General features: G+C 41.8%; 2 protein-coding genes across 4 annotated transcripts in view; both read left to right on the top strand.

Moving 5' to 3' along the window:
* The window catches only part of AAK1 (AP2 associated kinase 1), an 87,005-nt gene extending 81,734 nt beyond the window's left edge, over positions 1-5,271 (top strand). For all 3 annotated transcript variants that reach the window (XM_032204077.1, XM_032204076.1, XM_032204078.1), the window contains one exon: positions 1,163-5,271. In XM_032204077.1, coding sequence (XP_032059968.1) covers positions 1,163-2,313 — 1,151 coding nt within the window. In that variant the 3' untranslated portion in view covers positions 2,314-5,271. The remainder of the gene's footprint in view (positions 1-1,162) is intronic.
* A 3,440-nt stretch (positions 5,272-8,711) lies between these two features.
* On the top strand, positions 8,712-23,384 carry NFU1 (NFU1 iron-sulfur cluster scaffold). Its single transcript, XM_032204145.1, has 9 exons — positions 8,712-8,770; positions 10,462-10,568; positions 13,601-13,736; positions 16,320-16,386; positions 17,208-17,322; positions 18,458-18,521; positions 20,688-20,862; positions 21,699-21,787; positions 22,525-23,384. Exons 1-8 carry the CDS (start codon positions 8,724-8,726, stop codon positions 21,744-21,746), a joined length of 759 nt encoding a protein of 252 aa, XP_032060036.1. The 5' UTR covers positions 8,712-8,723; the 3' UTR covers positions 21,747-21,787; positions 22,525-23,384.
* The last annotated feature ends 1,548 nt before the right edge of the window (positions 23,385-24,932 follow it).

Raw genomic sequence — 24,932 nt, 5'->3', positions numbered from 1 at the left:
TGATGCCTAATGAATGAGTACTGTGTCTTTAATTAAGAAATGGCTGAGGACGGGTTAACTTGCATACATCTACAGACTGTCAAGAAGCGCCTTGCAGCCTATGATGGCTGTGTAAGTTCAAACCATTAATCTGGGCAGAGTTTGGACATGGTAAAGCTATTTTGTCACCACGGGGGTGGTTGGGTAGTACCTTGCTTTTCCATCGGTCAGTGGACACCAAACCACCTTCCCCCCCACCCCGCCCCACCTGTTCTTCCTGCGATTCCTACTGCTTAGTTCTCATATGCCTTTTTCCTGTCCTTTTGCTAACATGAGTCCAATGACATACTCCTAACCTGCCAATAGTTCTCTGAAGGTAAGATATCTTCTGTTCTGTCTGTTGTGAGTCATAAGGCAAAACCAACCCAATCTTGGGCTCCTGTAACTGGAGAAGAGCAGTTCTGCAAGCCTCTCCCTGCATTGCCCTGTTAAACCAATGCAGAACCAAGCCAGATTGCTATAGTTATGTTAGACATTTCATTTGAAATCATGGTATGGATTGTTTAAAATCACTTGTCTTGCAGTAGTTTAAAATAATGCTGCTATAGTTACCAGAATTCATTAAAAGCTACAGGCTGACATTTAGCAGATTGCAAGGCATCCCTGCGTATTTTACATGCCTGAGTGTGATTCCATGTATCTGTGGGATGGCTCACAGAAAGAGAGGCTATGCCAAGCCATACATCTGTTTATAGGGCACTCCTAAGGCGATAAGCAGCAGTGCTGAATAAAATGACGAGAACAGTTTACTGAAGCTTCACCCAGGCAGCAGGGCTACAAAGTGCAAACCTCTCTGATGGTCATGGTTGTGGGTGGCACAGAAACCTCTGTGAGTGGTGCTGAGTGTGCCCATTTGTCTGTCAAACATCATCCATCTCCTGAAGACTTGTACTTGTGGTGTCCCTGAGTCGTGAGACAGTGCTGAGTTGTGTCAGCTTGTGTGCGGTAAATACCCTCCCTGGCATTTTTACTTTCTTTTATTTACCCTCCTTCTCATTTTCCATGTGTGGTGGTGGTTTAAATCTGAACTTCATGACATTTCTTGTGTAATAAGAACTTACACTCATTCTTATGACTAAAGAGATATAGCTTGTTGAGTAACACTCTTCTTTTGCATTTTTAGGTCTGCAGAGGGATCCAGCCCTATTTCCAGTTGTAGCTCTTGATCTCTGTAAAGGACCTTCTGGCAGTGATGGACTTGCTTTGTACAAAGGTCAGTCTGAGATGCTAGAGGTGAAAACCCAGCACAACTCAGAGGCAGACTACTTAGCAAGAGATGGTCCTTCAAGCAACAGCTCCTTCTACAGCAGTGAAGGAGAGGGGACAGACCATGAAGGAGATATTTTGGATTGTAGTGGATCCAGGCCTTTACTGATGGATTCAGAAGAGGAGGAGGAAACCTGCAAGCTGGGCCCAGGGTTCCTGCAAGCTGGACACAGGGAAAGACGGGAGGCTTCCAAAGATGCCCACTCTCAATCTTCCCAGGCCAGAGCAGGGGAGATGCCATTCCCTGCCTTCCAGTCGCACTCTGGGGAAGTTTTTAATGAACCAGATGTTTTTGCCACGGCTCCTTTCCGAAGCTCGAGAAAAGTGCCTGATGAGGTGGATGTCTTTACCAAAGCTCCTTTCATTTCCAAGAGCAATTTGGCTCACAGGCATCCAGAAGAAGCAGATGTGTTTCTGAGAGCCCCTTTCACAAAAAAGAAAAGCATGGAAGAGTTGACTTCTCATAGCATGCCTAAGGAACCATTCACACCTCCTGTTTTCCTAAGTCAAGCAGGCGATGTCCAACACAGAGCCAGCCCTATGTTCCAAGGCCTGGATACAGCATTTCATGGGTCCACGGCCTCGGCAAGACCTCAGTATCCCTCTGCAGGCTTTACTCAGCCGACCAATCTTCCTCCTTCTGTAAGAGCGGTGGAGGCCCAGGAGAACATCCCTTCTAAAGGTGTGCAACCCGACCACAGCGGCATGCCCAGTGAGAGGAACCAAGGACAAGTGCTCCCACAGGAAGCCATCCTGGGCTCCATGGTTAACAAGCCTTTCCGTCCACAATCCTTGTCAAAATACTCCCGTCACTACAGTCCAGAAGATGGGCAAGGTCTTGAAGTCAAACCCATAGCTGCTTACAAAGTGGTTTCTCAGACCAACAGACAGGCAATAGCAGGATCTGTATCTGTTGCCCCCCTGTCTTCCAGGACTACGGAACTGCCTGATGGGGATCCTTTTGCTTCAGCACCCTTTCCTTCCAAAGCAGGAAAGCAAAAGCCTTAATCTGCTGTGAGCTGGGAGGTGTGCTTCCTGTAGAACACCTCTCATGGGACCTTGAACCTCTTAGTTGAATTGAATGACATAGCAATATATATATATATATTATTATTATTTGGTCAGAACTCTATTTGCAGTGATACATAGTTGAACCATTTTAAGTTATGTTAGCTAATCTGAATGCCTGGCTCTCAGGATCTCCATATCCTTTTTGATTGCTTCTTACCTTCCTCCTCTCACTGCCTTCCATGCCACCCCCAGGTATTTTTAGATGCTTTTCCAAAACTGTAATATTCCATACTTTCTGTCTGGGGAAAGACGTTATAAGATGAATTAGAAGGCTTATTAATTACAGAGCAAGTCAAGCAGGACTGGCTCATGCTCTGGCAAATAAGTGATTTCGCATGTTGAAGGGTTATTGGGACTCCGTTCCCAGCAGTGGGGGCTTCTGGAGGACAGCAAGGTGACACATTCTGCTGCTGGTAGCACTGGCAAGCTTGGCAGCTGAGGCTCCAGGGTCATTCGCTCATGTACAGTGCATGTTTGTAGGTTTTTATGCACAACAGGCAATGTCTAGCACCAGGTCTATGCAGTGCAGAGGTAAGCAGAACAGTGGCAGCGTGTGTGCAGCACCCCTTGTGGCAGCACTGCCATGTGCAGAGCACAGTGTGTCAGTGCCCAGAGCAGTCGGGAGGAGGACTCAGTGCCTTCCACTGCTTGTCTTTCAAATGCTCGAGAATTGAAACTTCAGCGTAGCAATCTGTCAGGCTGCTACCATTGCTGTTACTAGGAAAATCAAAATATCAAGCAAAACTTTGACATGCATGTATCTTGTCTGGTTTATGCCAAAGTGTAGGACCCAGAAATTTGCTTTTGTTGTTGTGAAGGAGAGAGCTATGCATTAACACAGTATTAAAAATAAGCCTGATGGAAAAGTTTATTATGGAAATAACCTGACAGATGTCCTGATCTGTATACCTCATTTGGTGTAATTCTGCATTGGGTGCAATCCGGTTAGACTGATATATGCTAGCAGAGAACTTGACTCTAGATTCATCAGTTCTGCTTTTTGTTTTCTTATCAATCAAGATGAACCCAAACAAAATCTACTCACTCTTCTCTGGTAACATTTGCTCTACTTCAGAAATCTTGTGCTTCCTACCATATTCCCAAAGAGAAAGACATCTTCTCCCTGTTTGTTCTGCCATTGATGTAGTGAATCCCAATATGGTGTTTGGTGGGAAGATAGTCCAAAAGGTTTACTCCAGCTGTTTGTCACCTGCTGGCCACTAGGCAGAAATAAAGTAGACTTTGCTTCCCTCTTTTCACAATAATACAAGGCAGAGATAAGAGCGAAACCTCCTGCCTTGGTCTTTGCAAAGTGCCTGTTGCATTGCTTGTCTTGGCCCTGCTATTTCTGGCCAGCAGCAGCTATGTATTTGTAAGTGTTGTCTGGTTTCAAAACATGCAGGTGTGGGGGCTCTTTAGGCTCGCAGTCACTCATGCCTCTGTAGTGCAGTGGTCTTACATCCTCACAGGTGCTGATGCTGCAGAATGTCTCCCAAGAACAATCTCCAGTTGTTTTGTTTGCAAGGGCTTCCTCATTGACTCCAGGAGTTTCTGCCAAGCCTCTCAAAAGCCTTGCAGTGACCATTTCCCAAGTGAATTTGATCCTTATCCTGTAAGCTGGAGCCTTGCACAAAGGATAAATGACAGATGGCCTTTGGGGCTCTCTCACAAGTGCCTTTGAGCTTTTGTGGGGGAGTTGTTGGAGCTGGCTGCTGAGGTAGTTTGCCGTGGCCAGGACCTGCTGCGAGTGGAGCAGGTTTCTGTCATGCCCTCTTCCCGATGTGCTTGTACTCAGAGAGAAGATTCAGGACTACTGTCCCACTAGGGAAGGGAAGGGATGATGTAACTCCTTGTAATGTGCTGGAGTCACACCAGCGAAAGCTGCTGCAGCCAAATTCAGTCTAGTTTTTTTTTTTGGGAGGGGGAAGACACTGCCTCCATCCATAGTGTTGGCTGATGTCCAGATAATAAACATTAAAGTAACTCAGCGAGCTTGTTACAGATGCACGTGAAGACTGCTCAAACAAAGCAGAGCACATGAACAGGAACACAGTTCAGGTCTCTGGTGAATTTTCAGCCCTGCAGTAAGGAGAGGGTGGATGGAAAAGTCTGGAGCACCAGGAGATGACAAAGCATGTGCAGATAGGAGTTACCGACTGCTCTGCATTCTGCATCCCCTCCCTAGTCTCAGTTCCCTTCCAAAACCTACAGTTGTAAGCAGTAAACCAAATGTTACTGCAGGGAGCATTCAGCATTGGGTTTGCCTGGAAGACAGAGAGAAAAAGTGGGACTGAGGTGTTGAAAGCCCTGGGGAGGGGAGGGACAGCTCTTGGAGGCATGGAGGCTGTGTGCAGCTGGATCTCCTGCCTTGTTCTGCTGCATAGCACCGGTGTGCTGCTGCAGGTGTGTTCTTCCTGTGCTCCTCACCGCCTCTGGGAGATAAAGTGCTGCAAAGAAATTTCTGGGTTTCCCTTAAGACCTTTAGTGAAGCCGAAGTTGTACTTTATTGCATTTTGTTGTCATTGAGTTTTCTGTTCAAATACATACCCGAGAGTGATTGACCATGCAGGTTGTTGCTGGATTGGATCAGTGAGAGATGCCAAGGAGGACCGTGATATCAAACTGTGAAATGCAGGGGATACCAAGAAGGCTAAGCATGAGGGTGTAGATTTGTTTCAGCACACGGCTGTGCCATGGCCATGCACATGGCCAGCAGGCTGAATTTGGCCTTAAGGTGTTAAATTCACTCGGGAAGCCAACAGAAGGAAGGTCAGGGCTTGGCAGTGTAGGGATGGATCTGTGCACTCAGGATATGCTTTGCTGGAGTAAGCAGGTACCACATATAAATAAGATGTGGGCTCAAGGTATTACCTCTGTTAACTGGATTCATGTTCTCCTTCCTTTCTTTCTTTTTTTTTTTTTTTTTTTACTTGAAAAGTTGCTTTTGGATAATTCTGTGAATCTTCTTACGATACCACATCCAGGTGTCGCTTAACAAAAGAAAAAAAAAAACTTGTGTGCTCACATCAGTGAGGCGGAGGTGAACCCTGTATCGTTCAGACCTCTCTGTCCTGCACTGCTGGCCATGGGAGGATGGGGAGTGTGCAGAGGTGCAGCTTGGTGCAAGGGCTCACCGGCAGCATGGGCTCAGGTTGGGTCAGGCTGAATTTCCAGTTAGCATTTTGGCAGCTTCTGTTCCTCAAGCACTTTACACAGAGCAAGCTAACCATGCCCCAGAAACTCATGATCCTGCCGGCATGCATCTAGTGCTTAAATGGTTTAAAAATATGTTGGGGCGATGGGGGGAGAGCTTGTTTGAATCTATGTGTGTGACCTGTGAAGGAATAGGACTTCTGGTTGCAGTCAGAAAATTGAATTTCAATACCAGTTAGTCTGATACCATTCTAGTTTCCAGCCTGTATTCCTCCTAATCCTGCATGGCCAGTACTGCAGCTTCAGCGTGATGTATTGTAAGTGGAAATTTCACTTCCGTATTTTGTGAAGCTGCAGTTTCTAATGATCATGGAGTAATAGTGCTTGTAGCTTTCTTTGTCACCTAGCTGGTGATGTTAATGCAGTAAGACTGGTATGGCCTCAATGCAACATTTTAAAGTCAATTTTCTGAACAGAACCACTGGTTTCACCTTTTTTAAAGCTGTAGTAAATTCTGCCAGCTGCCCTGGGTCTCCTGGGAGACCTCATGGCCAGAAGGATGCAGTTACCGCTTCAGTCCTGTGACAATCTTCGATGTGGTTCATATCCATTGCCAACTTAACTTGAATGCACTTAGAAACATAGCGCTTCAAAGCAAGTAAGCAGAGTTTCTGCATGAAAAAAAGGGGGGGGGGGGGGGGGGGAGAAAAGAAAAGGCAACAGGCTTTGCTCTCTGTGCCTCTTTGCTGCAACATTTGCACAAGTGCACATACCGGGACCAGCCACCCCAGGGTTCGCCTGCTGCAGTATTTTTGGGCCTTCTCCCCATCTCTCATCTCGGCACTAGTCATGTGTGGTGTTCAGTTTACAATCTTAGTCTCTTGAAGCCAGCGCACACTCAATCTGTACTGCACGGTATGCATGCAGCACATCAGTGATGTTAAGCTCGTGACAGCAAACCCGCATGAGCAATCATGATGCGCGCTGCCTGGAGCGCATCTTCAGAGTGACTTAATCAGGCAAGACAGAGCGCGATCTGTTTAATTGCTGAACTCTCAATCACTCCAAAGTGGTAATCGGTTACTTTAACTCAGCTTCCACCAAAGACTCTTGTGTTGGGGAGTTGATTTTTATTTTTTTTTCTCACGGTGTTAATTTAAGGCCTTTCAGTACACCAAAAGACTCCAAAGCATTTTTAGAGCAGGTATCGTGACAGTGAAATCTTGTTCCAGTCCTGAAATGCATTCCTGAAACCCGATCAGCTATGTTTGAGTTTCTAAAAATAAGCCCCAGCCTGTAGTTTCCATTGTGCATAGGGTGAAGGTTGTCACACATGGCTAGAAAAGCCCCCCTGAGAAGTGGGAAGGATGGTTGTGATCTGGCAATGTGCTGGTCCCCAGTCCTGACCATACTCTCTCCTGCAGCAAGGGAGAGTGAGCTGCTTGCAAGCACAGGGAGGGCAGGGGGCTTTCTGTGTCCGTGTGGTCGGTGCTGGGAGCTTGATGCAGGAAAGCGTCAGGGGTTGCAACTGGTTGAGCATCTCCGCACACCACATCCAGCAGTGCAAGCAACTCCTATTGTCAGTGGATGAGCGTTGTCTCCACGTGGAGCAGGAAGCTGAAGCTGCAGGTGTTTGTGGCCTCTGCTGACTGTGACGAGCAATCTCTGTGACTTACGTTGCAAGAGTAGTATTCCGCTTGAACCACGTTGTTATTAAAGTGATTCGTAGCGGTCTTGGAAATACCTCTGACTTGCAGATTGGTGGAGTCGAGTGTTGCACTCCAGGTGTGATCGTCTGTGTTTCCGGTAATCATTATGAAGAAATATTCAAGTTGTAAACTTTATGTACATTCTATTAAAATTGTACCTGATTACAATACCTTGTCTCTCCTGTGCCTTCTTCTCCTCCCTCCATGTAAAATATTTTTGCTAGATACAAAGACTCATTTTTAATGAGTTCTTCCTGCTAAGGTATTGAACTCTGTCCTGGCTCTACTATTTTATCCAGCAGTTGCAAAGTCAAACTGATCTTTTAAACTGAGGATATTCCAGCTTAATGGGGGCCTTCATGGCCAGGGCAACGCTGTAGTGGCACAGAGCTGTCGAGCCCCCTGCAGACACAGGAGCTGCTGCAAGGGAGGATGCGCAACAAACCCATGCCCGAAGAGGATGCGCTGCACAAGAGTGGAGGGGTCGGTGAGCCGTGGCTGACGTGCTGCACAGGTCGTCCCGAGCCATTCGCGTGTGCTGTGGGAGGCGTGAGGGGGCTGGAAATGGGTTTTGGCAAAGCACAGGGAAAGCGTGCTCGCTGTGAGCTCTGCAGCGTGCCAAGGTACAGTGAATCCAGCCAATGCAACAAGGAATCGCTGAAAGGAAGAGCTGGAAGTTTGTTCAAGGAACATTGGTGGGACTTTAGGTTGTATTAGTTAATTGTAATGGAATAAGCAGGCATAGCTGGCCTAATGTAAGTGGCTTTCTGGTCCAAAACTGGCAGGAATATAATTGCACTAAGAGGGGGAAAAGCAGCCACACAAACTGGCATCTCTGTCTTTCTGAAAGTGCAAAAGTCTCCTTCCTCCCAAGGGAAACTTTTTCCTCTCCTTCCTTAGGCAACAGCCCTGGGGTCCACAGTGGCTGCAATCTGCAAAATCAAGAGCTTCCCACCCCAAAAATCACACAATCAAAACAAGTACACGACCTCTAACTTCTGCAGGCCCCATCTCTGGAAGGGCATTCAGAAGTGGGCTGGATTCATCATTTCTTGTAACGTGGAAAAAATAAAATAAAATAAAATAATAAAATAAAATAAAATAAAATAAAATAAAATAAAAGGCTTTCTGTGTGTTATGGGCTTCCTCCCCAGGGGCTGGGAGTGACACCTGGCCCGCTCCGTGCTTCCAAAAACCGCTCATCAGAACCGATGCTGCTCCTGCCAGGAGCTTGGGCACGGACAGCGGGACCTCGTCACCCTGGTGGCAGGAACAGCCTGAAAGCGTAAAAGGTGGTGGTATAAATATATATATATATATATACGTATATATATATATATATATACGTATATATATACATATGTTTTTAGCAAAAATGCTGACGCGAGGGCAGTGCGCTCTGAAGGGCCGCAGGCGGGGGGAGCAGCGGCCTCGCTGCCGCCAGGGGTCGCGGCAGCGCCTGGGGCGGGGCCGAGGAGCGCCAAGATGGCGGCCGCGCGGTGGCTCGGCGCGGCTGCGGGGCTGGGCGGCCGGTAGGTGACTGCGGAGCCCGTGGGCTCCGCGCTGCCCTGGCCCCGAGGAGGGAGCCCGGCGCTTCCCGGGGGTTTGCTTTCCCGTCTCTTCCCCGCCGTGTGGCAGCGAGCGGTACCGCGACCTCCCGGGCCGCTCCGGGGTCGCCTCGGCCTTCCCCTTCACTTCCCCGCCGCAGCAGGGCGGCCGCGGGTGAAGTTATTTCTTCCCCTTCCTCCCCGTCGTTACAGAGAGGCGGCGAAAGGCTGCTTCTTCCCCTCAGCTCCGTTACAGCGGCCGGGAGTTAATTTCTGCCCAGCGCGGGTGTGCTGAGGGCCTCTCCCTGAGGGGCTGCTCAACCCCTGCGCCCACACGTCGGAGTATCGGGGGTGATTGCCTAGAGCGTGCTCAGGAGCGTGCACCGGGGGGTGTTTGCCCCCAAATTCTGCTCAGGAGTGGAAAGAATTTGTTAAGAGACTCTCAGGAGTGTTACCGAGACCACAAAAGTATTGTAGAATCACTTAGATTGGAAATAGACCTTTTAGACCTTTTCTTTGTTTGTCTACCCCACCCACAGCTGGAAGGTCAGTTTTGTGAGGAGAGACTTTCTGCCTGTTCCTGTGCTTGAGGAATCTGTACCTGGGTGTAGTGCCTCTGTTCTGCTTCCTGACCCCCAGAGAGAATTTCTTCCCCAGTAAGACCCCCTGCAGATGTGATTTATTTCATCTGCGTGTTTCTCCCATTTGCACCTGATGAGGAGAGAAACCAAATGATAACTAATGGTTTGCATATTAGTATTTATCTGAGCTAGTTTTGACACGAGGGGATTTTGGTTCCATTTTCCAGTTTTCACTTTGCTCTGAAACACTAAGGCTTCTGGAGACACGTGGAAAAGATCCCCATCACAAACACACCTTCAACCCCCCCATGCTTCCCGTGGCATTTGGCTGTCCCTTTGTTCAGATGGTCATGTCTTAGTTACAGGATAGGAGTTTACATGTGAAACTAAGTATTTGTAGCTGCTGGGTGTGCATGAATTTATGGAAATTGGATGTGTAGGTAAGCGTTTACACTCTGGAAAGCTAGGTCTGTTACTATGTCACTCTGCATTGCTTACATGTAGGTAATAGTGGTTTTGTCTTTTATCCAAATGCTGTCCAGATATTCATTCTTCTGAAATAATTGTTTGTGTAAAAGTAGCCATTGTGTTATCTTTTTAGTTTGTCTTGTATATTCCAAGAGCCATATTGGAGGACTTTGACCAGCCGAACCAGCCAGAGTAAAGCAGTAAATCTGGCCTTTATTTTGCCTTAGGTGCTTGGAGTTTGGGCTCATCTCAGCTGTCTGAAATGTTCAGAAAATTAGGTAATTTGTCTAAGTTAGATGTCCAGGTTCTTGGTTGGCACTTCTTCAGTGGGCTCCTCTTGGGTGACCTTCCTTTTCCTTACAGATATGTAAGGCAATTTGTCTCTCTTTAGTGACTGTGAAGGAGTCTATATTCCAATCTACTGAGCAAGAGAGAGCATTGAAGAGGGGGAAAAGAAAGGGCATTTCATAGTCTAACCTATTGGCTTGCTACTTTGAATCAAGGTAGATGGGTGTCTTGCTGGGTTCTGGGGATTCTTGGAGCATGTGAAAAAAAATTCTTTGGGGTATTGGGGATGTGCAAACTTATAATTTGGAAATTCCTAACAAAACTATGATTTTTCTCTAGGTTTTGTCATACAATATTAAAAGATCATAGTTTGGCAACTAAACAGCCTTTCCACCAACTTGCACAAAAGAAGTCATTTCCTCCATCTGCAGTATTTCGTAATACAGGTAAATACAAGCTAAAATAAGTAGATTAATGCGCTGTGGGATTTTATGTCTTGTGTTAATAATGAAAGCCCACTCTTTTTTGAAATGTGAGTGTGATAAAATTTCCTGGGGGGTTTCCTAGATGGTTTTTAATGAAGTACTAGCACAATTGGACATTTGAAGCTCAGGAAGAAGACGTGCATGGCTTGATTTCTGCTTGATTAGATGTGTGTTCTTTATGGCATTCATCTGCCAAGATGTGCAAGGGACTTTGGCATAAAATAATATTTGGGCTTTGCTGCATTTCTTCATTTAAATTTTGTCTTAGTGTAGTTGTATCCCTCATGAGAGACTTCCTGTAACCCTCTGTCCTGCGTCAGCTCCTTAGCTCAGCAAGATTAAGCTGCTGCCTATTCCAGCAAGGATGAAGGCAGAGCCTTCCATATTTAGACCTATGATGCTTTCTTCTTTTAATTTTTCTCCCCTTGAATCTGCACCCATGGGTGCATTAACGTAATTCTCCAATTAACCTGCAAGGGTAATTTGGTATTACACAGAAAAAGCAGTGGTTAAGATTGAGTTTGTTGTTCCTAACAGCTTTTTGGAAGGCTGTATGCTCAGCAAAAAGAAACAAAAGTCTGTGAAACTTGCAGTGCAGAAAAACGTGCTTTTGCACCTGCCTGAGGGATTTAGCATTTAGCAGCTGCTTTCTAATGCTGTAGCAAAGAGTTTAAGGGAAAACAAAACAAACAAAAAAGAAAAAAAACACTAAGTTTATTTTTACTTTTGATTTCAGAGCAAGCCTAATCCTACCTGGTACAGCAGCATGGTTTTTATTTCAGTTCTAGCCATGTAGTTGCAACAGGTGCACTTTGACTTGATGTTTTACCTGCTTCTGCAAGTGTCCTACTAAAGTCTGCCTCTATTTGGTATTTTTTCACCTCGAGCAGCTGGCAGATCAGAATAATAAGAAAGCATACAGCCTCCCTTATAGGGTTGAAAAAAACAATGCAGATGTTAGCTGTAAATACAGCCAGTTACCAACAACAAATTCTGAATGGGTTATTCACAGTTGTGCAAAGAACTCCAGGTGGATTAATGATTAAAAAACCTGACGTTTTTTTAATCCAAGGTGGATTGAGGGTTGGATCTTCACCTTCCATTGAAGGTAGATCTTCAGCTGCTGAAGATATGTGCAAAATGCAGTGTCTACCCACCTGGAAGGTGCCCTTTGTGGTGTAGGGTGTTTGAGATGCTAATGTGAACACTAAATGATAGCTTTTAGTGATCCATGTCTTTCAAAAAAACTGGCAGAATGTATTTTATTTACACCATCCACATCCCCTGCTGCAAGCTACTTGTGACTATGCTGTTGTGCTGGATGTGATTTTGGATGCCAACAGGACCTGGAAGATGAGCAGTTCTTCCATCCCCACAGAGAGAGCTGACGAGTCACTTGTTCTATCAGGACTGTTCCTTTCATGTTGAAAATAAGTACTTCCATGCTAAGCCTGTTTTCTGTTTATAAAAGAAGTAGTATCTGAGTACTTGGCCATTGTGTATGTTGGAGTCAAATGGGTTGTTGTGATGAGAGACACATGCAGTAACAATCTGTCAATTTATAAATAGTGTGATTTGTCATCTAATGCTAGGGAGTCAAGAGCAAAATGGCAGTTTAGGAAATGTGTAAGCTCGTTCTGTTGCTTTAAATCCTTCTTTTTGAAGCTATGTGAGCCAGTTTCTCCAGAATAATTTCTTTATAAATATTATTTACTAGATATTTCGGGGTTTAAAATGCATTTTTTTCTTTGCTGTGTGTGCATATTTCATTGAATTATTTCATGTGTAGGAAGAGTTAGAAGGAGAACTAGAAAGAATTAGAAGGAGTGGGACTGTTCCTACCTGATGTTGGGCTTTAGTAGAACATCAAGCATATGCTGCATGGACATGTTTACAGGAAAATACACTGTTAAACTTACACCATCAGATGCAGAATATTAAATTTTTATTCCATATCAGTTTTGGCTTTTTTTTTTTTTTTTTAGACTCTTATAATGAGAGAAACACCTATACCTCAAAATGAATATTAGTAAAAATTTATCTTTACTGGTCTTACCATTTAATTTTAAATTTTGGGGTTGGTTCAATTTCTACAACACGAGTGACAGTGTATAGTAATTCACCCTCAGATGAATATTAAAAGAAGGCATGGTTACTGTAACTGTAAAGCTGAAAGACAAAAAAAAAAAAAAAAAAAAAAAAAAGTCTTATATCACAGAATCATCTAGGTTGGAAAAGACCTTCAAAATCACCAGGTGCAAGCATCAACCTGACCTGCCAAGTCTCATCACCATCCTGTGTCCCTTAGTGCCCTGTCCACACACCTCAAATACCTGCAGGGACAGTGACTCTACCACTTCCCTTGGCAGCATGTTCCGAGGCCTAACCACGCATTCCTTCAGGAAGTTTTTCCTGATATCCAATCTAAACTTCCCCTGGTGCAGCTTGAGACTCTTTCCATGAAATATATATGTGGAAATATATTTCTGTATAGTGTTTCTTCAAGAGAGGGTTAGTGAAACTTACACTGAGCCTTTACTTTGAACAGGAAGTGATAATGCTGGACAGGGATCTCACAGCATTTGAAGATTTAAAAATAAAAAAAAAATAAAAGAACTGACCACAGCAAAGGTATGAAGGTTGCCATCTCTTGGTCTCTATAAAAAGTGAGGATGGTGCGAGCCTCACACGGTTTGATACTGTTGTAGTCATCTGCCTTTTAGTAAATACAAGTTAGCAAAAGAAGCAAAGACAAGATTCTATTTATCTTGTTTCCTATAAGATAATGTTACAATGTTTGTTAGTCTGGATCTTTTCATGTATTCCTGTTTATCATTGGTGCACAGACTGCTGTTGGTAATAGCACAGTGAGCCTTCAGTCTTCTCTTGCCAAGTAATCAGGAAATTGGAATCCTTGACTTCCATTTAAGCTATTTAAGTTTGATTACATTAACTTTCTTTTTTTTTTTCCTTTTTTTTTTTTTAATTTCCAGTAAGATGCATGTTTATTCAAACTCAGGACACACCAAATCCAAATAGTTTGAAGTTTATTCCAGGCAAAGAAGTACTGGAGTCAAGGACGATGGAGTTTTCCACACCTGCTGCAGCATTTTGCTCACCTTTAGCAAGGTATTATTAAGCACATCAAAGTTGGATGGGGGGGAGCAATGGGACAGGGCAGGACACACCAGCGTGGGCTGTGTGTTTACAACTGATGTTTTAAATGCAGCTTCTGATTGTCCTGCACCTCAGTGTACTCAGGAGCAGATTGGTTGGGTTTCGGTTTTTGGTGCTTCTTTACTTGAGCATAAAATTGAAGCTGGGAAGATTGTTGCTATTGAAGTAGTCTTTCTGCATGTTTGTGCTCCCTATGGCTCTGTCAAAGCAGAATGCATCATGGTCTGGTTTATGCAGCTGGATTGAATGGCATTGTAAGTCCAGGATTCTTGAACAGTTGCTGCATCATAAGTAATACCTCTGGCCCTGATTTTGCAAAACTGCTCCAATTGGAAGATTCCTAATTCCAGGAGTTACTCAGAAATCATGCAACTGTTCAGAATTGGGAAATACACAACATAAGGAAGTGAATACTCCCCAAATGCTATGAATTAAATGTAGTAGGTTGCTTTGGCAGTTGTTAGTGTTAACCTGAACTTCAAAACTGGCATTATAAACCTTTTCCTTCCAGAAAGGTTTATAATATTTCATTCAAAGGAATGCGACCAAATTTGGCCAACTCTCTCAGGCTGAATTTATAACAAGTCTTGGGAGTTGCAGCTTTCAGTACCAAAATACGTAACCTGAAGTAAGAATCACTAAGCAGGTAATTCACTCATACCATCGTGGTGTAGAAGGGGCTTGGAGCATCGTCGCAAGTTTCTCTGTAAGTATTTGGAAGCATCTATTTTTCTTCTTTGCCATTAGCCTCTAAATACAAACTTTCCTTTATCTTGGAGAATAAAACTTGGAGAATAAGGTCCAGAAAGGCTGCAATAAGTTCTGTCCAGAGGTCCTAAATTAAGTCATCTTTGTGTATACTAGAAGAACTATATACCAGTAGAACTACATGATGTGATCTGTCCAGGAAGCGTAGGGTTATCAGATACACAGCTCAGTGCTTCCAAAGGTCTTTGGTAGCATTGTTTGAGAGCAAACAGGATCTTTACAAGGAAAGCTCTGTGACTTAGAGTAACAAGTACAGTGTGAAAGGTTTTCCAGGACATCAGAATGCGTTACTACAATGCTGAAACAGTAGGATCTGATTATGCCAAAGTACATCAGGTTGCAGAGTGCAAACTGCTGTCAGAAAGTGTCTTTGTGTTGTCATACATCTGCAAACAGACATTTTCATCACAGACAATGTATGTGCTAGAGTGTGGACTGTGGCAGGGCAGCTTATATGTGTTGTGCAGGTTAATGGAATAAAATGTCTGTATGTATTCATGAACCATATATTACATTTTTTGTAAATGGAATAATAGTTTATTTTAAAATGAAATATTTTCCAAAGAAATAATACAAGTTTTTAGAAGGTGAGAGAAGGATGAGAAGTATTTCATTGATCTTAGATATTTTGGTGCACTCTTAATTTCGTTGTTTCAGTAGCTTTAGAATCTGGTTGATTTAATGTTGTAAAAACATGCTGCATGCATAACTTCTGCGTGTGGAAATTCAGATGGGTATTATGAAATCTCTTCTGTCATTTTTTTTCATCACAAATACATTTGTGATAAGATTTCTGTTTCCTGCATTCATTGTGGTTTTTGATGTTTTCCAGTCTTTTGAAATAGTATCTTTTCTTCTTCTCTCAACTATAAAAAAAAAAAAAAACTTACAGCCTTTTGACAGGTTTAACTCTCAATGCTTCTTATTTAGAATGTGTTTTTACTTTATTTTTTAACTCTCACAAGTAGCATTATACACTTACTCTGTACATTAATTTTTTGGGTTTTAATGAAGTGTTTGTGGAAAAGGGTCTTTAGACTCATTCTGCTTTTTATACTTAAAATATTATCAAAGGGGTGCTCTTTCCTATCATCTGTGTTGCTTTGGATGTGTGCTAATGTGCCACCTGGTGCTGGATGCTGTATGGGGCCATCTCAAGCAATTCAGAATGAATGCTAAATCTCCAAGTTTTTATATGCTGTAAAAATGGCTAAAATATACAAGATTGCTCACAGTGTGAATTGGTGTGTTAAAGCCTTGCAAACCATTTGGTTTACTAATCTTTTCAGAGAATGGCAATGGTTGTCATTTTTTCCAGTGAAACTGAAGGCAGTTTATATTGAGCTCAATTACTTAAATAGCTTGCTTTAATCAGAGGAACTTTTCCTTGAGTTTGCACTCATCCTACCTGAAACCATAGGTACCAAGTGGTTTTGATGCTGATCAAATATGTCTTTATACATAGAATATCATTTTGCCTCCAAAGAAGGTTTGGAGAGAGTAACTCTCTTCGCATATATTGTGGAAAAGTCCTGAAAGTTCACTTTGACTACCCACGCTGTTTCACACCAGGAGGTCCTGGCTGTGCTGTAGGTGAATTAGATGATTGGATGCCAGTTTGTCATAATGGTTCCACTCTTTGTGCTTGTTTCTGTCTGGAAATGTATTTTAGAACTTTTTTTTTTTTTTTTTTTTTCTGTGAATGAGTAAATAAATTGTTAGAAATTTGGCTGAAACTTTTGTATTTTTTGTTTGTTTTCTTAACAGGCAATTATTCAGAATTGAAGGAGTTAAAAGTGTTTTCTTTGGGCCAGACTTCATCACAATCACCAAGGTAAGCACAACATACGTTCACATGTGCTGAAACATGACCCGAGATTCACCTGCCAAGTCAATGGCCACAGACAGACTCTCGTTGAGAGATAAGTAATGAAAGTACCAGAGGCAATAGTCACAAGGGCATTAAGGGAAATGCTGGTAATATTTAAAAAATAAAATTCACCATGTGTGGATAAGCACTGGAATAGGTTGCCTGGAGAAGCTGTAGATATCTTGTCCTTGGAAATGGTCAGTGTTTGGCTGGAGGAAACTTTGAGCAGCCTGGTCAGGTTGGAAGCTGGCTCTGCTTCGAACAGGCGGTTGGGCTTGGTGACCTCTCGAGAACACCTCTTGCGAGGTGACTCTGTGACCGGAATGAGGTGCGCTGCAGGCTGTGTTGTGTTTACTGAAGGTGTGGCACTCAGTGTCAGCAGAGATAAGGTCATGTGTAGTAACTGCGTAGTTATGCTCCCGCTGTATGGGGAGCCCTGGACAATTCAGTGAATTATACTTTGGCTCAAAATGAAATGGAACCATAACAAACTTGGGTCTTTGGTATGGTTTGGTTAGTTTAAAAAAAAAAAAAAAAGTCAAGTAATGTATTTAGGAAACTTTATTTTTCACTTTTTAGCTAATATTCTAACAGCACTTGGCTTGCAAGCAAGGAAACCTTTCTGATGATTATTCTGAGTCTTAAACATTTTTGGCAAAGCTGGACTTGCGCATGAAACCTGAGAACCTTTATGATGTTGTTAACATAAGAGGAATCCCTATCTAATTTTATTATTTTTAGGAAGCAGATGTTCTGTTTAATCACTTTTCTCCCAATTCTCATAGGAGAGTGAAGACCTGGATTGGAACTTGCTGAAACCAGATATTTATGCAACTATAATGGATTTCTTTGCCTCTGGTTTACCTGTAGTTACTGAAGAGGCGCCTAGGACAGATACAGGTAAATCAAATGCTTAAGGAAGCAGCCAACAGCCAATGGGTTTAGTCTGGGTGATATCTGAGCTTCCATTTATCCCACAGAAAAGCATGCAACAGAACTTAAAGTGAAAGCTGATAAAGCTTAACACAGGAAAGAATTTTCAGAACACACATGTTCTAGCAGAAGAAATGCTGAACTGTCTAGAAGAGTTGCTTAAGCCTAAGTACGAAGCCTGATTTTCATCAGTTGGAATATGAGTGTGCCTTCACAGGAGCCATGCTGAGCTATGTGTTTTGGCAGCATGGCCCACGTTTTGCTGTACTTTATGTGCAAGAAATATTTATGCAAGTGTCAAGGCTGTGTTTAGAAAGCTACTGGGTGTTGCTGCACATCCTTTCCACGTGGGTACCTACAAGGGTTTTCATTTCCCCTCTTAAATATGAAGGGAGTGTCCAGACTTAACATCCATTTGTTAATGATAGATTTATGGTTTTACATGAACAAGAAGTGCTTATAAGTCCTTTCCAAGCTGTAATAGAAAATAATTAAGACTAACTTATATTTTGAGGCAAGGACAGTATTTTGTCTTGTATTTTTGTTTGCAACTTAACAGCTTGTACAGTTTTTCCTCCCCTAGTGTTTTAAGGCAGATGATGACTATAATTCCCCTCTACTCTTCTCTGTCTGGATTTCATTTCAATATTAAGATAGGCTTTATTTTATTTGAACAAGTTATTTCAAAAATGCTTCAGCGAGACTAACATGGAGCCTGAAATTGTGCCGGCCTTAGCAGAAAGAATGAATCTTCTGAGGACCCTGCCTTAACCCATGCTTCCTACCAATGAATGGTAGTTGTTGCTTCCTTTACTTTCTCTTCTTTTTGTGTGCTGTCTTCACTGTTATAAAAGGTGGCACTGCTGTTAAGGCCTTTGCTTGGAACTTATGAGCCAATGTTGTTTTATGTCAGTCACTGCCTGGTGTGTGAATATGGATGATGTGGATAAAGATACATACACGGAGTTAGATGTCCACCTTTGGTTTCAGTCATCTCAGCAATGGTTTTATGCTATTTCATTCTGCTATTATGGTTATGCAGTGTTAGTAATCATAACAAACTTCTATTCGTGTTCTGATCTGCATTTTTTCTTTTCCAAAGCTCCATCAGAAGAAGATGATGAAGTAGTATTAATGATTAAAGAACTGCTGGATACAAGAATAAGGTAAACCAACATTGCTGCTAGATGGATTGAGATAGGCTTGGTTTGGATTTATTTAGAGAACAGTCTACATGTATTTTTCTCTGGGTATGTGTGATTTCACAGTTCAGTATCTAGTGTGGGGGTTTAAATGCAGAACTGGCTGGAGTTGTGAATGCTGTTTACTCTAACTAAGAATTTTCTATCTATTTTTCCTGCAAACTGTGTACTGAACAGAGTCCATATTACCGAGTGATTTCAGAACAGTGTAGAGTCTTACCCTCTGGAGTGCATTTAAGCAGCATTTAAGCTTTTAAGCATTGTGTTTAACCCGGTTATTTTAAATAATGAAAACAACACAAATAAGCTTCATTTTAACAGTGGCGTCTTTCTTTTTTCTTCCGTTACATTCATCTCTGTCTTAAACTGGTCCTTCCCTTCCAAGTATTCCAAAGTAGGTTATATTATTTCTTGTGTCATAGTTCAAGAAAAATTTGCTAGCAGAATTCCCTTGCTGTCTGGTCTTCATCAGATTTTTATATTATTTTATATTATTTTTATATTATTATTTTATATTTTTTATACTCTGCTCTAGTTTTATTGGTATTTTAGTATGATTTTAATTTAGAGTCTGGTTGTAACTAATGAAGTCTCAAGAGTGGCTGTGGATTGTGTTGTTTACCTGGAGAATATTTTTATGTTCATTAATTGCTTACTAAAGTGAACTGAAAGGAATAATCAACTTGACATTTTAGGTGCAGTGTTTAGTCTAACACTGGTTGGTTTCTCTGTAAGGAAAGAGGGAGAAAAGCAGAAATAAGATGGAACATTTTTTCCAAAGCGTATTGATGTATGCACTAAGTGTTGAAACATGTCACTGAATTACGCTTTTGCGTAAAACCATGACAGAAAGTAGCATTCAGTAAGTCTGGCTGGGCTCGGCATGTGGTCATTTAAAATATGTATGGTATTTTTGTCCTTGAGTTACCAGCAGCCCTTCTTAAAATTCACAGAATTTCTGTCAAAATCACTGGTTCTTTCCACCTTTTTCTTTCTTTCTTCTCCTCCCTGGTGGACCAAGAAGCTGTTGATGAGAATGTTAGCAGCAGTGCATCTTACTTCATTATACAGCAGGATAGCTGATGGAAACTATATACAAGCCAGTGGTACATACAGAGCCTTATTGTTTGGTGAATCAAAAATATGTGCAAAAATGTTGTAAGAAGGCACAGGATGGAAGGAATGGAGATCTGAAAGTTTCTTGCTCCCTTGCAGAGTGTTTTAAAAAGTTACTTTAAAGTTTAAAAAATAAAAAATAAAAAAAAGAATTTTTATTCACATTCTTTGACTTTCTGGAATTGAGATAATTAGCTATGGTGAGCAGTTAATAAATGTGTCAGATTCGTAGGTTATTCTGTTAGGAGTGTAGCTCTTAAAAAGTGTTATTTTGGAAATAAGTATAAAAGCTTCTTTTAGAGTAATGGGATGGTTTTAGTTTGGTCTGGAAAAATGTTGCTATGGGGACGCAGTTACAAGGCTGGTCATTTGTTGTTTGCAAAAGACCAGGCTGCAGAAATGCTATGAGTACTGGGATATAATCTTAACAGATGCTGGTTTCTTCACCCACTTGCAGAATTAAGCTTTTATATAGTTGGAGGTTTTTTTGTGTGTTCTATATAAACTACAGTAAGCTGTGTATTTATTTATGGAAGGATGTAAGGGCTGTTTATCCCTGTCCCTAGTCATGTAACAGATGCACATGCATCATATAGTGGACATACACCTATTATATGACGGAATTCACCTGGATTTTGGTGCATAATTGAGGCAAGCATCATCACATGTGGAGAGGGCTTTGCAGGCTGGATCAAGCTCTGCTCTAAGGTGCTTAGAGCAAAGATTTTCTTAGATTCTTAAAGCAAAGAATTTCAACTATTTCTTTGCATGTTACTGCATGCATTGCAAATATGTTTTGCTTAATATCCAATAAAAAGACTGTAGCCATGAATGTGAGAGTCCATCAAAATATGAATTGTGGGAAAGTTTAATCAGGTGGTCGTAGAGAAAGAGGGTTGCTGTAGTTACTCTAGCATACCAGTTCTTTGTGTATGTTAAATTGAACTCTTCTTAAGATTCCTAGAATGAAACTTGTTTCAGCTAGACTTTAAATTGAGTGTCGTGTTCCATCAGGCCAACAGTGCAAGAAGATGGTGGCGATGTTATTTATAAAGGTTTTGAGGATGGGATTGTGCAGCTGAAGTTGCAGGGTTCATGTACCAGCTGTCCCAGTTCCATCATCACCCTGAAGAATGGGATACAGAACATGCTCCAGTTTTACATCCCTGAAGTAGAAGGCGTTGAACAGGTGGGTTGGTGTGAGATAACAGCTGATTTTGTTTAAACTGGGGGGGGGGGGGGGGGAGAGAGTTAAGAAAAAGAAAAAAAAGAAAAAAAATAAGACGGGGTCTTTCTGCCTTTCCAGCATGCCAAGTTGGCAGTTTAAGCAAAAGTATGGGATATATAACTATAATTTTTGTAAGCCAGAAGCTGTGCCTTAGCAAAAGATTTGGCACTTTGGCAAAGTCCTGTATGTGGGGAAGGACAGCCCCTTGCACCAAGATGTGGTGGATGCTGCCTGTCTGGGAAGCAGCGTGGCTGCAAAGGACTCGGGGCTCCTGGTGGACACCAAGTTGAGCATAAGCCAGCAGTGTGCAAAGAAGACTAACAGTGTCCCCGAGTGGTGCCAGCAGGCTGAGGGAGGTGATCCCTCATTGGGTTCTCTCCAGCATGTGAATCTCCTTCTTTGTTGAAGAGCCCAGAACTGTTAGCCAGTGATTATTACCTTTGTGCTTTGGTGATTTTTTTGTGGTAGCAAGGGACAAGCTCTCATCCCGTCCAATGTAGATTCTTTTGCTTTTTCATTAAAAATCTGATACGTTGCAGTAATTCTAGTGGCCTCTCTAGTAATGTGACCAGCTCCTGTTATTTCAGCCATATTTCCATATGGTATTTTTGGTTGAAAGCTTTTTTTTTTTTTTTTTTTTTTTACATTTTTCGTGTCACCATTGTTATTCAGTGATATAGAACAGCTACTCTTCCCCTTGAGTCCAGCAAGGATTTAATGCAATAAATTCTCTAGGCAATGCTACAGGACTGAGAGTTTGCACTGTTTACCTAAGCTACTTCTCGATTTGCTTTCAGGTTGTTGATGATGATGATGATGTGGAGAAAGAAGCAAATTCTACTTAAGTTAGCATCATCTATGGCCATATAAGTATTTATTTCTCGTGGTATGTAAATCAGCCTTGTGCTGAGAAACAACAAATTTGACTTTCTTGCCAGAAAAATAGTTGTACTTCTGTTGGTGAAAATGTCTCCTCAGTTTAAGCAATTTGTCCACTAATTTATTAAATGCCCTGCATTGAAATGGCAGGCTTCTAAAAATGGTGATGTATCTTCATTGTTCTTCCGTACAGAAATTTCAAGATTTTTAAAAAAAGAGGGGGCAGAAGTAAAGTTTTTTGACTTTTTTTTATGCAATAGAAATATTAAATATTTTTTCCATTGCTGTATAAACGGGTGATTCAGGAAGATTACTTTTATCAAGTTCTAATAAAATGCTTTTTATTTATGTTAGTGTCGTGTGAAAAGTAACCCATAACTTCAACTCTTAATTTTAGAGGATGCAATATTGCCATCATTTGTGAAAGTTATCTACTTGTTTGCTACCACTGCACAAGTAATAGCAACAGAAACAAAGTGAATTGTTTGTTTTAAAAAACACATTTTTAAATAAATGTTAAAAAGTGATCCATGTCAACTTCAGTAAGTAGCAAGACTAATTAGCTTACTTAAAGTAAAATTGTTCAGCCACCATTAGTGGTCTGTTTAAACTTGCAAAAGATGATCTCTACATAATACTCCTACATCAAGATGAATGTGCAATGCTTAAGGGCACAAATTACATTTGTAGGATAGCAAAGAAAATGAATGTGTTTACCTATGCAATATCCTGTTCCTTCTACAGTGCCAAAGACTGCAGCTGATGTGTAACTTGGCTGCCCTGGCTAAGTGAGGGGAGGACGTGGCAGAGCAGAACACGCTCCAGTTTTTGAGACTATGGGAAGAGAAATATTTATTGTTCTGAAATTGAAATACGTAAATCAGGCTTTGCAAGTACTTCTGTTTATTTCTTGTGCGTGTAGGACTTAATTTCTTCCTGGTGCCTAGCGTTAGCAGATGGCTTGCCTAATGGAGATAGTATTTCTTCTTTGTGTTGCCACAGTTGAGCTGAGTTTGCGGTCATTATTTGGCTTATGGTTATAGCAGTGTTCCCTGCGTGCAAGGATTTGACAGCCTCTGGTATATTTCCTGTTACCCTCCTTGCCAGTGTAATTCCACTGAGTCCCTTAAATGGGATCAATTAAGTCAGTGGAGAATCTTATATAGCATGCCAGATCAGCATGTGGTAACAATAAACTTCTTATTACTTGTTGGAAACTTGAAAATAAATATTTTAGCAAAATATTTCTTTAGCTTTCATGTAGAGTAATGACCTACTGTCATTTAAATTACCCACTCTGGATTTAGAAATTGGTTTGAAATTACCATGTTTTTTTCAACTTCACTACAAAGTTCACGGTGCCTGATCTTACAAGTTTTATCAGTGACAAAATTCCCCTTGAGGTAGGCTCATATTATCCAAGAGAGCTTATGCAAACTTTATCACCATGTTCATCAGCAAAGCATAAAATGGCAAGTAATGTTTCTCGTTTCTCAAAAACGGAGCTTTTTTAGGTCTTATGTGTCAATTCAATGCATTATATATGTCAGAATATAAGCAGCAAAGTAGCTGATCTGTATGTTAAATAAAAATGTATCTTTTCAGGTGTGGTCTTTATTCTTCAATTAAGCAGTACTAATTTCTTTCAGATACAGTATGGATCCAGTTCTGCTGTTGTCTGTTTCCGGTCTTGTTTTTAATGGGGTTTTGATTTGTACAAATAGGACCAAATTAAGCCTGCATGTACTGAGGATGAAGATTAAGCATCTTGTGACTGAAAAGATCGCATGTCCAGCACATGCCCTGTGTGTCCTCAACAAAGTTTTTCAAGCTGTTGCAGAGAGAAGTTAAGGCCTGCACCCCCCTCCCCCTCTATCTGTTCTGTCCCACAGCAAAGTAAGCTTTCTAAATCAGTGCTTGTCCTGCATGAAGTGATGGAGGGGCTCTCTAGCTCTGGATAAAGAGAGAGGGGGCTGAGTGCCAGTTAGTACTTTGTAGGACCAGCCCTTGCATTCAGTACTGCTGTAACCGCTGAGATCCATTTCTCAGTGACACGGGAGAGGACTGGTTCAGGGGGATGAGACAAAATTCAACTCTATCTACAGCATTAGCAATAACCATAAATTCTGATATTATGACAGCCCAATAGGGTAGAAACATCATATCGTTAGATCGTGTGAGCCTTCCAATCTTAATGGAAAGAAGCCCCGATGGTGAGGGGTATCCTGCCTCCTCCTCCCACCCAAAAACCTTTTGCATTCACAGACAGAGGCAGAAAGGGGAATATAGCAATGACTGTTCAATGCTTAGCCTACGAGTTAATGAGGTATCCAGTGGGCCAGTGTCCTCTGGGGTAGTACAGTGTATGGTGTTCTCTGTGCTTTTTTTTTTTTTTAAAGAGGGCCCTTCAGTTAGGGGAGCTGGGAAACTACTGTGCTGTAACATTCAGGTCAGCAAGGTGGTTTTGACTGTTCAGTTTTTCTAAAAATTGCAGCCAGTCATTACATTTAAAATAGTAACAACTGCATATTCTGGTATTTATTTTTTTTTTAAGAAGAGAAAAAGTATGTTGGTATCTTTGCTGTGTAAAATTAGTATGCCATTCAGTGATTTTTTTTCACCACTTTCAGATAGAGAAAATAAAAAATCATTTATGTTTCCCAAGTTATTCTAGTGCTCTGTTACAGAGGTTGATTATAGTCATCTAAACTCTCTGCCTTGAACCTGTTTTCAGGTGGAGATGTGCTTTTGATCAGGAAGTGATTCATTCCATGCTTCAAGAAGAAAGTAGCCTGTTTGTCTTTTAGGCAGTCTTCTGATAACACTGTTTTATATGGTATGAGGCAATCAACAGCCACAGCCTTCGCTGACAGGATTTATGGAGCAGGTGCTGTCAACATACCAGGAAGAAACAGCTGACATTACCTGATGTTAATATTCAACATGTGTCATATTAGTAATCAAAAAATATGCATTTTTCCAGAAGGTGATAGATGCAGTTCATCCAGAATTTGGGACCTTAGCCAGAACTTCTATTTCAATTGAAGTACATTGAGGCTAGGGGAGGAGAGATGGTACTTCTCCTGACTGTGGCCCACACTGTTTATTTTAAAAAGTTTGTGTGTGAGAGATGGTTTGGGAAACTGTCTTCG

This window comes from Aythya fuligula, chromosome 27 (assembly GCF_009819795.1).
Source record: "Aythya fuligula isolate bAytFul2 chromosome 27, bAytFul2.pri, whole genome shotgun sequence".
Classification (NCBI taxonomy): Eukaryota; Metazoa; Chordata; class Aves; order Anseriformes; family Anatidae; genus Aythya; species Aythya fuligula.
This window is presented reverse-complemented; position numbering and strand designations above follow the sequence as displayed.

Coding starts and splice junctions, on each gene's coding strand:
- NFU1 (XM_032204145.1), top strand. CDS start 8,724: ATGGCGGCCGCGCGGTGGCTCGGCGCGGCTGCGGGGCTGGGCGGCCG. Junction 16,387..17,207: donor ACTTCATCACAATCACCAAG/GTAAGCACAACA, acceptor CAATTCTCATAG/GAGAGTGAAGACCTGGATTG. Junction 20,863..21,698: donor AAGTAGAAGGCGTTGAACAG/GTGGGTTGGTGT, acceptor ATTTGCTTTCAG/GTTGTTGATGATGATGATGA.